Source organism: Gorilla gorilla, chromosome 21 (genome assembly GCF_029281585.2).
Source record: "Gorilla gorilla gorilla isolate KB3781 chromosome 21, NHGRI_mGorGor1-v2.1_pri, whole genome shotgun sequence".
Taxonomy (NCBI): Eukaryota; Metazoa; Chordata; class Mammalia; order Primates; family Hominidae; genus Gorilla; species Gorilla gorilla.
Genome location: NC_073245.2, coordinates 76229264 through 76242420, shown reverse-complemented (window position 1 = coordinate 76242420; position 13157 = coordinate 76229264). Strand labels below are relative to the sequence as shown.

The following is a 13157-nucleotide window of genomic DNA, read 5'->3' as shown; positions in this document are numbered from 1 at the left end:
GGCTGAGGTATAAGAATCGCTTGAACGCAGGAGGCGGAAGTTGCAGTGAACCGAGATCGCGCCATTGCACAGCAGCCTGGATGACAGAGCAAGACTCTGTCTCAAAGGAAAAAAAAAAAACTGAACGTAATAAAGGTGGATTCTACTTAATTAAGAAAATTCAAAGACCAAGCCAGAAAAAAACGTCTGACAACGCTAAAGCTAGAAGGGGCAGCGAGAAGATGGGGAGCCTCTTTGCAGCGTGGGGCAGCGTGGGGCCACCAGTCAAGGGAAGGCTTCCAGATCCCGCTCCCAGCGATCCCACCCGAGACAACTCAGCAGCGACATTCAGGCAGCTTTGTTTCCACAGTGAGAAACTAAAAACCTGTGGTCAGTTTGCCCAGGACCGACTGTGATTAATTCGTGACTGTTCTGTATAGAAGCTAAAATGAACCAGACCTAATATAACCACACGGCTTGATTTCTTAACTACTACTGTATCAAATGAAAAACTTAGGCCTGGTGCAGTGGCTCACGCCTGTAATCCCAGCACCCTGGGAGGCCGAGGCGGGCAGATTACCTGAGGTCCGGAGTTCAAGATCAAGCTGGCCAACATGGTGAAACCCCGTCTACTAAATACAAAAAGTTAGCCAGGCGTGGTGGCACATGCCTGTAATCCCAGCTACTCAGGAGGCTGAGGCACAAGAATCGCTTCAACCCAGGAGATGAAGGTTGTAGTGAGCCGAGATTGTGCCACTGCACTCCAGCCTGGGCCACAAAGACTCCGTCTCAAAAACAAAAACAGGCCGGGCGCGGTGGCTCACGCCTGTAATCCCAGCACTTTGGGAGGCCGAGGTGGGCAGATCACAAGGTCAGGAGATCCGAGACCATCCTGGCTAACACGGTGAAACCCCATCTCCACTAAAAATACAAAAAATTAGCCGGGCATGGTGGCGAGTGCCTGTAGTCCCAGCTACTCGGGAGGGTGAGGCACGCATTTTCCTAAATGGCGTGAACCCAGGAGGCGGAGGTTGCAGTGAGCCAAGATCGCGCCACTGCACTCCAGCCTGGATGACAGAGCGAGACTCCATCTCAAAAAAAAAAAAAAAAAAAAAAAAACCTCATAAGGCAGGTGGTGTACTCAGTACTATGGTGTAGTACAATTTATGTAAAACGGTATAAACCAATAGTACGTTTTATTGGACCTGACAGTGGTAGACAGAGTTTAAAGCTATGGAAGCAGAGGATGGAAATGGGGAGAGGCGCAAAACGGTCTTGGATGCTGTCATTTTTTTAAAATGGAAAATGTGACTCAAAAAAATTTTTTTTTTTTTGAGACAGAGTCTCGCTCTCCCACCCAGGCTGGAGAGCAGTGGCACGATCTCGGCGTGCTGCAACCTCCACCTCCCGGGTTCTAGCGATTCTCCTGCCTGAGCCTCTTGAGTAGCTGGGACTACAGGCACGCACCACCACGCTCAGCTAATTTTTTTTGTATTTTCAGTAAAGACGGGGTTTCACCATGTTGGCCAGGATGGTCTCGGATCTCCTGACCTCATGATCCACCCACCTCGGCCTCCCAAAGTGCTGGGGATTACAAGCGTGAGCCACCATGCCCGGCCCTTCCTTCGTTTTTCTTAAGTCAGAATAGAGGATTTCAAGATGTTTGTTATTCTGAGTTTTTGTTAGTTTGTTGACAGGGTCTCCCTCTGTCACCCAGGCTGGAGTTTGGTGGTGTGACCACAGCTCTGTAGCGTGGACTTCCCGTGCTCAAGTGATCTCCCTCCTGACAAGGTGGGACCTCAGGCACGGCTACACCCAGATAATTTTAAACTCTTTTTTGTAGAGACACGATCTCACTGTTGCCCAGGTTGGTCTTGAACTCCTGGGCTCAAAGCAATCCTCCCACACTGGCCTCCCAAAGTGCTGGGATTATAGGCATGAGCCACCACACTTGGCCTCTTTGCTCCAGTCTTGGTATTTAGAAAATGGAGGTGAAAACACAATCAAGAGGAGGGGGCATTTATCCACATTTGGACCAGGCAGGAGGGAAGCAAGGTTCCAGCCACAAGGGGTGCGGGGGGCTAAGATCAGCTGATGCTCTCCAAAACCAGGGATCTGCGGGACCAGTGAATAAGACATACGTGGGGTCTGCAGTGAAAACATTTATTTTACAACAGTAATCTTTATTTTAGGTCAACATTCAGACATACAAGACGGAGATCACCATGCGGAACCAGCCTGGCCCTTAGATGTGTGTGCTCGAGCCAGGATCAGCCGGAGTCTGACAGCGCCTGCACCCCAACACGGTCGGATTCCAGGACGCCAGTGACAAAACCAGTGCATGGACAAGCAGCTTCCATGCGTGTGCATTTGATTTTTAAAAACAATACATATTTCAGTGTTAACTTCCCCCCTCACCTGGCTTGAAACATTTTCCCCATTTTCCAGGGAAACAAACTCTACCAAAAGGTGCCGCCTGCAGGACCCCGGGCCCAGCCCCTTCTGGAGGTGGTGCTGTGTGGACTCCTCTGGGGCGGACCCGGGGCCAGCACAGGGCCCCTTCCCAGGCCGCCCTTCAGATGCAGCTTTGCCACTGACCGTATCTGCTGCTCAGAAAATCAGCTTTCATGTTTCAAGGCAGGGAAGGGCTTCCAGTCCCCTCCTCGATTTCACACCTGGACACACACCTGGGTCAGGTGAGCATGACACACAGCCCCCAGGATGGGCACCCCACCCTGCAGAGCAGAGGCCAATGCCGGTGGGGGCCATGGCAGTGCCCTGGGCACACACCCTCTGCACACAGTGGGCTCAGCGCTTCCTTCTGTGCACCTGCCGGGAAAGCCTCCTGCAGGTCCCTGCCCGACTCCCAAGAAACCAGAGGCTGTTTCAGAGCCACCTTTAATTGTACTTGTTACTTCACCAGGGGACAGCAGCATGAATGACACTCCTGCTGCGTGATATATACATATACACATATGTACACACACGGACACACCACAGCCCACACTCACAGCATGTGACAACGCAAACTGTTGCTGGTAAGGACAGTAAAAATGTAGCTTTTGCCAATTCCACAGGAGAATGATTTAAAACCAAAATAACAGACACAGGCCAGTCCTGCGCCACAGGGGTTCACAGCTCTGAATACTGGGAAAGGGTGAGATCAGTCATTTCGTGTCCCCTCACGAGATGTCCCCACAGTAGGATGCACTGAGCCAGAGCTAAGGGAGGGTGGACAAGCGCTGAACTCTGCCTGCAGCACCCGGACCCTCCAGTGGCAGCCTGCATGCTGGTGCCCTTCCTTGCAGCACAAGCCTCGCCCGGAACAGAACGCCTGAGAACAGCCTCGACGGCGTGAGGCTCCAGGGCCTCTTCTGGACGGCAGCAGCCGACGTGAAGACGAAGCTTTTCCTGCTGGGCATGTGTGCATGCCAGTTCCTTTTTCCAATAGGTCCCCACTGGGTGCTGGCTGCACTAACTGAACATAGAGAACTAGGAAAGGTCACAAACACTGAGCAGTAATACCTAAAGCAGTTTAAAAATAAAGCCAAAAGGAAGACAAAAAAATCCCACGTCACTGAGTGGAGACAAATCTATACAGCAGCAGCTGCCGTGAAAGGGCGCGCAGGGCCGTTCCTACGCCTCCTGCAGGTCGGAAGCAGTCAGTGCTGCCCGGACCCCCTCGTGAACCGGACGGGCCTCAAAGCACGACCCCAGAGGGCCCCTGGCAGCCCCCAGCAGCGGCGTCCAAAGGGACATTCTGTGCCCATGGCCACACTCGCTCACAGCATTGTCTGCGGCCCAAGAGTGAGGAGTCGGGGTCCCGTCACTGCCACCAGCAGGCAGGGGTGCTGGGGGCGTCCTGATCTGTTAGCACGTGGACAGGGAGGCGCGGAAGCTGCCCCAGGACTCACCACCTCTTTTAATTATAGGGAAACAGTCCACTCAAGAAAGAGAGAAATAAAACCCGGGAGGATCTTTTTCCTTAAATTATGACAAAGCCTTAAAGCCAACCGGGCAGAGCGCTGAAAACGGTTCTGCTTCCAGGTCAGGCAGGGGGAGGAACTCCAGGCCTGGGCTTCCTGGGCGTCTTCTAATCGCAATCAGCACCGTGAGAATGGCCATAACCATGATTTATTAGGTTTTACAAATTCTGCAGGGGACTGGGTTCCACAGACCTCCAGACCTGCTCCTCTTTCCCACCCTACCCCACCTTCTACAGGGAGCTGCATGGTTCTACAAAATGGTCCACTGCACTCTGTAACTGAAAAGCCACCTGCCAAGGGGCCCACTCTGATGGGTACCAAAGGGCCTTGGAGTGTTCTAGCCACAGAGCTGTGTGCAGGACCAACAGAGGGCCTGGTGGGGCTGAGCTAGGGCCCCCGATGGGCAGCTTTCTACCTTAGGTCCAAGCTTAGAACCTGGCTCTTGGCCAGTCTGCGGAAAAATAACTCATGTCCTAAGCTACATCTACAAAAATTGCAAAGGCTGAGTACAGCCAGCATCTCAGGCTGAACTTGCTGCTGCGCGGAGCTGCATGGAGGCACCCCACTGTCTCGCCACCTCACGTTTCAGGATGGGCCAAACAATGAATTTCTTATTCTTTTAGGAGAGGTCTGATTTTGATAAATTATTTCTAATTTAATATCACAGTGCATACCTCTCCTCTCGTCAAAGGTCTTCGTGATCATTTTAGTGAGAAGAAACAAAGAAAAGTGGGACAAACAAAGCTGCCCAGGACCTGGTGCTGGCAGCCGGCTCATGGTCCACATGCGGATCTGCAGTAGGGGTCAGCTGGGGGCCCTCAACCAGCACCCTGTTCCTAATCATGTCCAGATGTGTCCTGATATCCATGTCCCTTTTGGCAGCTTCCTGGTCAACCTGAACCTACCCCTCTGCACAGCCTCAGGTGGCCGCTGAGGGCAATGAGTGAGCTGGGGCCACGGGTCAGCAGGCAGGTGGGGAAAGGGGCTTCAGGAGGCTCATCTGGTTGGTCCGAGCCAGAGCCACCACACACAGCCTCCTCCTCAGCTTTATCTCTACAGGGACCTCTGCAACTCTGCAGCGGCCACCATGGACATTCTGCAGAAACCAGGCCCACTGGAGTCTGCAGCATGGCGCCAAAGGCAGGCCCAGCACATCCCATGAGCCACAGAGTGCGGGCAACTCTGAGCCCTCAGCCAGCACAGGGACATCAGACCCGGTCCCCCTGCTCCCCTAACCAGGGCGCCACCCACAAGGTCTAGGACACGCAAGAGACTGACTTCCCATGGTCCACATGTGGATTCCGTAGTCTGGCTGCTGGCCTCCCAAGGGACCCACAATGGTCCACGTGTGGATTCCGTGGCCTGGCTGCCGGCCTCCCAGGGACCCAACCCTCCTGAACCAGAGGGTCCCTCTGGTCCAGTCAGTCCTTCCTCCAGGGACCTAATGAATCTGGCTCTGCCTGAATCATCGATGACGGGGCAAAGGCGAGTGGGGCAGATGGGAGCTCTGGCAAACACAGGAGGAGGGGGGTCGTGGGAGAGCCCCCGTCCCCAGTAGCTGGGTGCTCACACATGCACAATCTACTCTCTGACTGTGGCTCATCGGGCTGGTCCTATCATCTGTGGTTCTAAAGGTCCAAAAAGGGCTACGGAAAGGACAGGTGGGCTGGAAGGAATGTGGAGAACGACCTCAAGATGGGAGGGGGGAGACTGGCCCCATCAATCCAGCTCAGAGCCCGGGAAAAGTGCAGGAACACAGACAAATAACCCCAACACGGCGAAGGACACACCTCCGAGAACCAGAACGGCAGCGTCCACACGACGAGACGACCAGGCGAGAAACACCGCGGAGGACACGGTGTCAACCTCGGAAGGGGCCTCCTATGCTTTCCACACCAAATTCTCCCACGGGAGAAACCCTGCCACAAGGCCCAGGAAACCACAGACCCCCAAGCCAACCGTGCCCAGCACAGACACCAAGGAATGACAGTGACGCCAGTGACGCCAGAAGGACGCGGCCCCGCCCCTCTTCTGGCAGGTGAGATCAGAGTCCTACTGCAGCCTCAAGGCTGGGAGCACAGAGTGTGGACCAGACCCCGAGGCCAAGACGGTAACACAGCTCTGCCAGGCAGCACCTGCCTCCGGCCCCTCAAGCACAGGTAGGAAAGGGGCAGCCCCCCTTCTCCTCGCCCACCTGACCGGCTGCAGTCACCCCTCACTGGACCAACCTGACTGACAGCCCTGAGGCAGCTCCACCGTGCGGTTCACGCGGTCACGCCGCGGAATGTCCACAACACAGACATGGAACAGAACCCCGTACATGCTATTAAAAAAGGAAAAAAAACAGAAGACCGTAGCTACACTGCTTTAAATACTGCATGCTACGCACTTCGTGGGTCAAGGGTCGACGCTGGGTGGGCGTGGAGGCAGGAGGGGCCCCAGCAAGGCCAGGGCAGGCAGGAGGCTGCCTTCCCATCTCTGTGACTACAGTTCATGATTCTAAGGTTGGCGTGGCCAGGCGCCGGCTCCTCCTCTGACCACAGCTCCTCCTGGATTTAGTTGAACCCGTCGGTGTGGTAGCTGGGGTGGGAGTCGGCTGTGAGCTGGGTGGTCTCGGTGGCGGATGCCGGCTGTATGACGATCGGCGTGTCTGTGGCCTCTGAAAAGCAAGCACACAGGGCACTGCACGAGGGCCACAGCCTGGCGCGCGCCCAACGCTGGTCCTGTGGAGCGACTTTCGGACACCTGGACAAACTCTCCACGGGGAGAGGCTACTCGCTGACCTCCACCCCACACGGCTTTCCTCCGTCGCCTTGGGTCACCACCAGCCCTCGGCCCTCAGCCCCGCCCCAACTGCCTGCCGCCCTGCCCCGCCTCGCAGTCCCTGGGATCTACGGCTACCGCAGGTCACGGCGGGGACAGCTCTATGCGCCTGCTTTACCTCAGGGTCCACGTTCACACCTCAACAGTCCCAGCTGCCACCACAAACACTCGCGGCACAGTGTCAGTGCCCTCCTGTTTGACAAGACAGGTTGACACCATTCAGGGCCCGTTCTGGCTCTGCCCCACACACACACACGGGCCCTGGGGCGGGCACTCACCCCTCTCGTCAGACTGCAGCTGTGCCTCCAGATCCTCGGGGGACACGTAGAACTCCGTCTCCTCGCCCTCAGGCGCCTTGGGCTTACACTTCCCGCAGCAGCAGTTGAAGCAGCAGCACAGACAGCAGCAGCAGTAGCAGCACGTGAGGAGGCCGCAGAAGACAAATAGGGCCTGGGGGGAGAAGAAGGTGGTGTTGCACGGCCTCCGAGGCCGCTGGAGAGGGAGGCGCAGGACTCCCAAATGCCCTCAGCAGAAGGCAGGAGGTGCGTTTCAGGTGGGGACACTGCCTTCCAGACAGGAAGCAGAAGGAAAGAACTGAAGAAGGGAAGAGGAGAGACAGAAAGAAACCCGCGGCTTAAAGAAAAGCAGCCTCCAAGACGGGCGCGGTGGCTCATGCCTGTCATCCCAGCACTCCAGGAGGCCGAGGCTGGCGGATCACGAGGTCAGGAGATCGAGACCATCCTGGCTAACACAGTGAAACCCTGTCTCTACTAAAAATACAAAAAATTAGCTGGATGTGGTGGCGGGCACCTGTAGTCCCAGCTACTCACGAGGCAGAGGCAGGAGAATGGCGTGAACCCGGGAGGTGGAGCTTGCAGTGAGCCAAGATCGCGCCACTGCACTCCAGCCTGGGATACAGAGCGAGACTCCGTCTCAAAAAAAAAAACAAAGCAGCCTCCAGGCTGGGCACGCTGGTTCACGCCTCATCTCCTGCAGTTCTGGAGCTGAAGTGGGAGGATCACTTGAACCCAGGAGTTCAAAGTTAAAGTGAGCCAGGATCTCACCACAGCACTCCAGTCTGGGCAACAGAGCGAGACTGTGTCTAACATTAACTAAATAAAAAGTACTTTATAAGGATTCTAGTGAGGAGGCCGACTAGTCAAAGCCAAATACAGGCTTCTCACAAATGCCACGCAGTGATTCCAACCCTCTGGCCTCATATATGACATTTGGAACAAAACAAGGAAACGAAGAAATGCGGATGTAACATCAAGGCTTATTTCCTCCTGTCTCATGAAGGACTGGGAGCCATTTACAGAAGAAAACCTGGTGGCTCCGCACGGCTCTTCCCTGGGACAATCTGGACACTATGGCTTGTTCCAGGCAGGACACCAAGCCAGTGACAGAGCTTCGCCCATCACACAGGTGAGGAGAAAGGCTCCATATGCCCAGAAGCCTTTTCTCAGGAGTGTAGAGTTGCTGGCATCAACGCATGGGCTCTGCAATGCTGGGAACCCTGCAGGCGTGGAGTGACCCAGGTGCCCTCGCAGCAGGAGCGACCCGGGTGCCCGCGCGGCAGGAGCGACCCGGGTGCCCGCGCGGCAGGAGCGACCCGGGTGCCCGCGCGGCAGGAGTGACCCGGGTGCCCTCGCGGCAGGAGTGACCCGGGTGCCCGCGCGGCAGGAGTGACCCGGGTGCCCGCACGGCAGGAGAGACTCGGGTGCCCGCACGGCAGGAGTGACTCGGGTGCCGCACGGCAGGAGTGAGTCGGGTGCCCACACGGCAGGAGTGACTCGGGTGCCGCACGGCAGGAGTGACTCGGGTGCCCGCACGGCAGGAGTGACTCGGGTGCCCGCACGGCAGGAGTGACCCGGGTGCCCACACGGCAGGCAGCTCGCCCTCACCTTGGCCCACCAGCTGGACAGCACGAAGTAGGTGTTCACGTTCTCTTCCCCAAACTGCTCGGCCACGTAGAGACCCAGCGAGCCGTACTTGTCGTAGATGTTCCTTTTTGTGGCGTCCGTGAGGATGGCGTGCGCGTTGTTGATCTCCTTAAACTTGTCCGCAGCCTCCGGGTTGTCGGGGTTCTTGTCGGGGTGGTATTTCAAGGCAAGCTTCCTGCAAACCAAAACCATGTCCTGGCTCTACCCTGGACTTTGTTCCACCCGCATCCACCGCCACGTCCGTCCCACCCGCACGCACTGCCGGGTGCAGTGGAAGGCAGGTCCACCCAGGCCACCTCACTGTCCGACTCTCCAGGGCTGCAGGGGCCAGGGACAAAAGCAAGCTCCGCGGTTGTTTCAGGTAAACCTCCTCACCCTGACCCAGCCTCAGAGGAGGGAGCCCCAAGGGCTGTGAGTGCCACGGCACATCTACGTTCAGCGGCACCAAGGCCAGCCCTGGTGTCCCAGCCGCTAACTGCACAAGTGCCAAGTGAACGGTAAGCATGGCGGGGTGTAATGATGGCATTTTAAGAAGTGTTTTATGAACTACACGATGCTAGCACACGAGAGGAGGACTATCTGAATTGTCTGGATTAGTGATGGTGTCTCTTACAGGTTACTCAATGAAACTGTACCTAAGAGTGCAGTTCTTCAAGCTCAATCAGAAGGCCACAACAGAGTGAGGGGTCTCTGTCATCACTGTGCTAAAACAAGGAGACCACAGGACCATGCCAGCGCTCTGCGGCTCCTGTGAGGCCTCGAACAGGTTCAGACCCTGACTCCCTGTGGAACTGTGGACAGTGTGTCAGTTTCTACTAAGTGCTATTTTTTGTTGGCAAGAGAACATGAATACAGTAACTTTAAGCTATAAGGAGTACATTACACATACAAAGGTGTTACGGAGCTGTGACCAGTTCAACGCTGAGTCGGCCAGGATAAAGTATGTGCAATGGTTCTCGGTAAAATGCAGACGAAACCACCCGGGGCATGTGTGTCTTCCTGGGGGGATGTGGGGGCCACACTTGTCCACTTACCGATAGGACTTTTTAATGTCATCTGAGGTTGCGTTCTTGTCCAACCCAAGGACGTGGTACAATGACTCCCCAGAGGTAGACAGTGAGCGCTGTCTCTGGTCTGCCATGTTAAGCTATTCTAGAAGAAAAAATAAAAAGAAAGTATCACAAAGTATAGATGAAAGTACCAAGGGCAGAGCTGATGGACTTTATTCCATAAGACCGTTCAAAGCAAAAGAATCCAACACTGCCTTGTGGGGTTTGCCACGTGCACAGACAGATGCCATGGCGTGGAGAAGTGTGAGACGGCAGAATACGGCCACCCCAAGAGATCCTGAAGAACTGGAGCTGTGTACTGTGGGCCGGCACAGGGGCTCACACCTGTAGTCCCAGCATTTTGGGAGGCTGAGGCGGGAGGACCGCTTGAGCCCAGGAGTTTGAGGCTGCAGTGAGCTATGATCACACCACTGCACTGCAGCCCAGGAGACAGAGACCCTGTTCCTTAAAAACAAATATATAAATAAACAAAATAAATTAATTAATTAAAATAAACATGCATATTGTAATCCTTACAGCAACCTCTGCATAAAAAATGCAAAGAGGTATAAGCTAAAAAGTTAAAAGAAAAATGAAAAAGTAACTCAACACAGGAAACAAATAGAAAATTAGTTGGAAGATCTAAATCCAAACATATCAACAATTAAACTCAATGTTAGTGGACAAAAAACTCCAATTAAAGTAAGGGACTGACAGAATGGATAAAAATGCAAGACCCAACTTTAATTTTAATACTTTCTCAGAAATCGACAGAACAGACCAAAAATCAGGAAAAACATCGATGTTCTGAACAACACTATCAACCACCATGACCTGATCTTCACAGAACACCCAACATCTAGAGAACGCACAGTTTCTTTTTTTTGGGGGGACAGTTTTGCTCTTGTTGCCCAGGCTGGAGTGCAATGGCACGATCTCGGCTCACCACAACCTCCACCTCCCCGGTTCAAGCAATGCTCCTGCCTCAGCCTCACACAGGAGTAGCTGGGATTACAGGCATGTGCCACCACACCCAGCTAATTTTGGTATTTTTAGTAGAGATGGGGTTTCTCCATGTTGGCCAGGCTGGTCTTGAACTCCCGACCTCAGGTTGAACTCCCGACCTCAGGTGATCTGCCTGCCTCAGCCTCCCACAGTGCTGGGGTTATAGGCGTGAGCCACAGCGCCTGGCGAATACACATTGTTTCTACATTGTTTCTAACTAATCAACCACCATGACGTGACAGTCACAGAACACCCAACATCTAGAGAACACACATTGTTTTTAACTGAATGCTGTATACTAAGACAAGCCACATGTTAGGGCTTCAAACTGGTTTCAATAAACGGAATGAGGTCACACACAGCACAATCCCTGACTTAGCTACAAACTGGAAACCCAGGAGGAAGATACATCATAAAACCTCAAGTACTCTTGATATTCAACAACACACCTCCAGCTAACATGTAGCTCAAAGAAGAAATCCCAGGGGAACTTAGAAAATGTTTTGAATTGAATAATAAATACAGTGTACGTGACGGTTAATTTCATGTCTCCTTCGCTGCATCGTGGGGCACCCAGATGAAACATGACTGCAGGGTGTGCCTGGGAGGGTGTTTCTGGGTAAGAGCAGCACCTGAGCTGGGGGCTCCATGAAGCCAACTGCGCTGCCCTGTGCAGGTGGGTGTCGTCCCAGTCCACGGGGGTCCCCAATAGAAAGGGGTGGGAGGAGGAGTTGGCCTGGGTTTTCCTTCTCGCCTGCCAGCCTGAGCGGGGCCACGTGTCTCCTCCTGTCCTTGGACTGTATTATCCCACTGCTTTCCTCAATCTTCAGCAAATGGCAGAGCATGAGATTCCGTCTCCATAATGACGTGGGCCAATTCCTCATAACAAATCTCCTTTAGAAAGAGACACAGATAACAGCAACGTTCCTCTGCAGAATGCTGACTAGTACAACACGTTAATCAAGGCCTAAGGCTCCGCCTCAGGAAGCTACAAAGTAACAGGATAAACCCAACATAAATGCAAGCAAGGAAATCATAAGGAACAGAAATCCATGAAAACAAACAGATAACTTCAACAAAGCCAAAAGAGTTGGTTCTTTGAGCAACATGAGGAAAGACATCACTACAGATCCTAGAGGCGTGAAAAGGATAAAATACAAACAACTTCATGCCAAGAAATTAGAAAAATTAAATGAAATGGACAAATATCTTGAAAATTACAATTTACCAAGACTGACATGAAATAGAAAATCTGAATAGGCCTGCATCTGTTAATAAAGTTATATTTGTAATAAAAAATCCCCAGAAGACCAGGCGCCGTGGCTCACGCCTGTAATCCCAGCACTTTGGGAGGCCAAGGCGGGCAGATCACGAGATCAGGAGATCGAGACCATCCTGGCTAACACAGTGAAACCCCATCTCTAATAAAAATACAAAAAAATTAGCCGGGCGTGGTGGCAGGCACCTGTAGTCCCAGCTACTCGGAAGGCTGAGGCAGGAGAATGACGTTAACCCGGGAGGCGGAGCTTGCAGTGAGCAGAGATCACGCCACTGCACTCCAGCCTGGGCGACACAGCGAGACTCCGTCTCAAAAAAAAAAAAAAAAACCAGATAAAATTCCAGGCCCAGATTTTTTTTTTAACCAAATATTTAGGAAATGACATCAATATGGGTTTTTTTTGAGATAGTCTCGCTTTGTTGCCCAGGCTGGAGTGCGGTGACGTGATCTCGGTGATACTGGCAGGAGGCAGCTGAATGCCAGGCAGATGGGGCGGGTTCCCGGTGAAACCCACCTCCAAGCCAAAGACAGTTTAAAGCCTGACAGCTGAGCTACAAGTTAAATCCTCAGACTAGATGAAGAACTTGCCTTCCTGTTTGCCACACTTTCCTCTGATTGATCCCCATCCTTCACCTATTTTACACATACCTACCCTTTCCTAATTTTTATTTTTGACGTGGAGTCTCGCTCTGTTTGCCCAGGCTGGAGTGCAGTGGTGTGACCTCAGTTCACTGCAATCTCTGCCTCCCGGGTTCAAGCGATTCTTCTGCTTCAGCCTCCCAAGTCACTGGGACTACAGGCACGCGAACCACACCCAGGTAATTTTTGTATTTTTAGTAGAGATGGGGTTTCACCACATTGACCAGGATGGTCTTGAACTCCTGACCTTGTGATCCGTCTGCCTCAGTCTCCTAAAGTGCTGGGATTACAGGCGTGAACCACCGTGCCCGGCCTCTTATAATTGGTTTTCTACACTGTCATGCCCACTTTAACCTTTTCTGCATACTCGCAAACCCATCAGCAAGCTCTGCAAGCACTCCGTATCCTGAGTCCATAAAAAGCCCCAGACCCAGCCACACAGGCGGACTTTCCT

At 53.4% G+C, this 13157-nt stretch overlaps 1 protein-coding gene across 4 annotated transcripts in view; it reads right to left on the bottom strand.

The window, feature by feature from the left end:
- Window positions 1-2121: 2121 nt before the first annotated feature.
- The window catches only part of DNAJC5 (DnaJ heat shock protein family (Hsp40) member C5), a 42798-nt gene continuing 31762 nt past the window's right edge, over window positions 2122-13157 (bottom strand). For 2 of the 4 annotated variants that reach the window (XM_055372747.2, XM_055372745.2), the window contains exons 2-5: window positions 9766-9883; window positions 8693-8906; window positions 7067-7238; window positions 2122-6624 (exon numbers count right to left, since the gene is read on the bottom strand). In XM_055372747.2, coding sequence (XP_055228722.1) covers window positions 6521-6624; window positions 7067-7238; window positions 8693-8906; window positions 9766-9872 — 597 coding nt within the window. In that variant the 5' untranslated portion in view covers window positions 9873-9883 and the 3' untranslated portion in view covers window positions 2122-6520. Of the gene's footprint in view, window positions 6625-6906; window positions 6981-7066; window positions 7239-8692; window positions 8907-9765; window positions 9884-11417; window positions 11605-13157 lie in introns of those variants that run through there. The other 2 variants (XM_055372746.2, XR_010132354.1) reach the window with 2 other exon arrangements.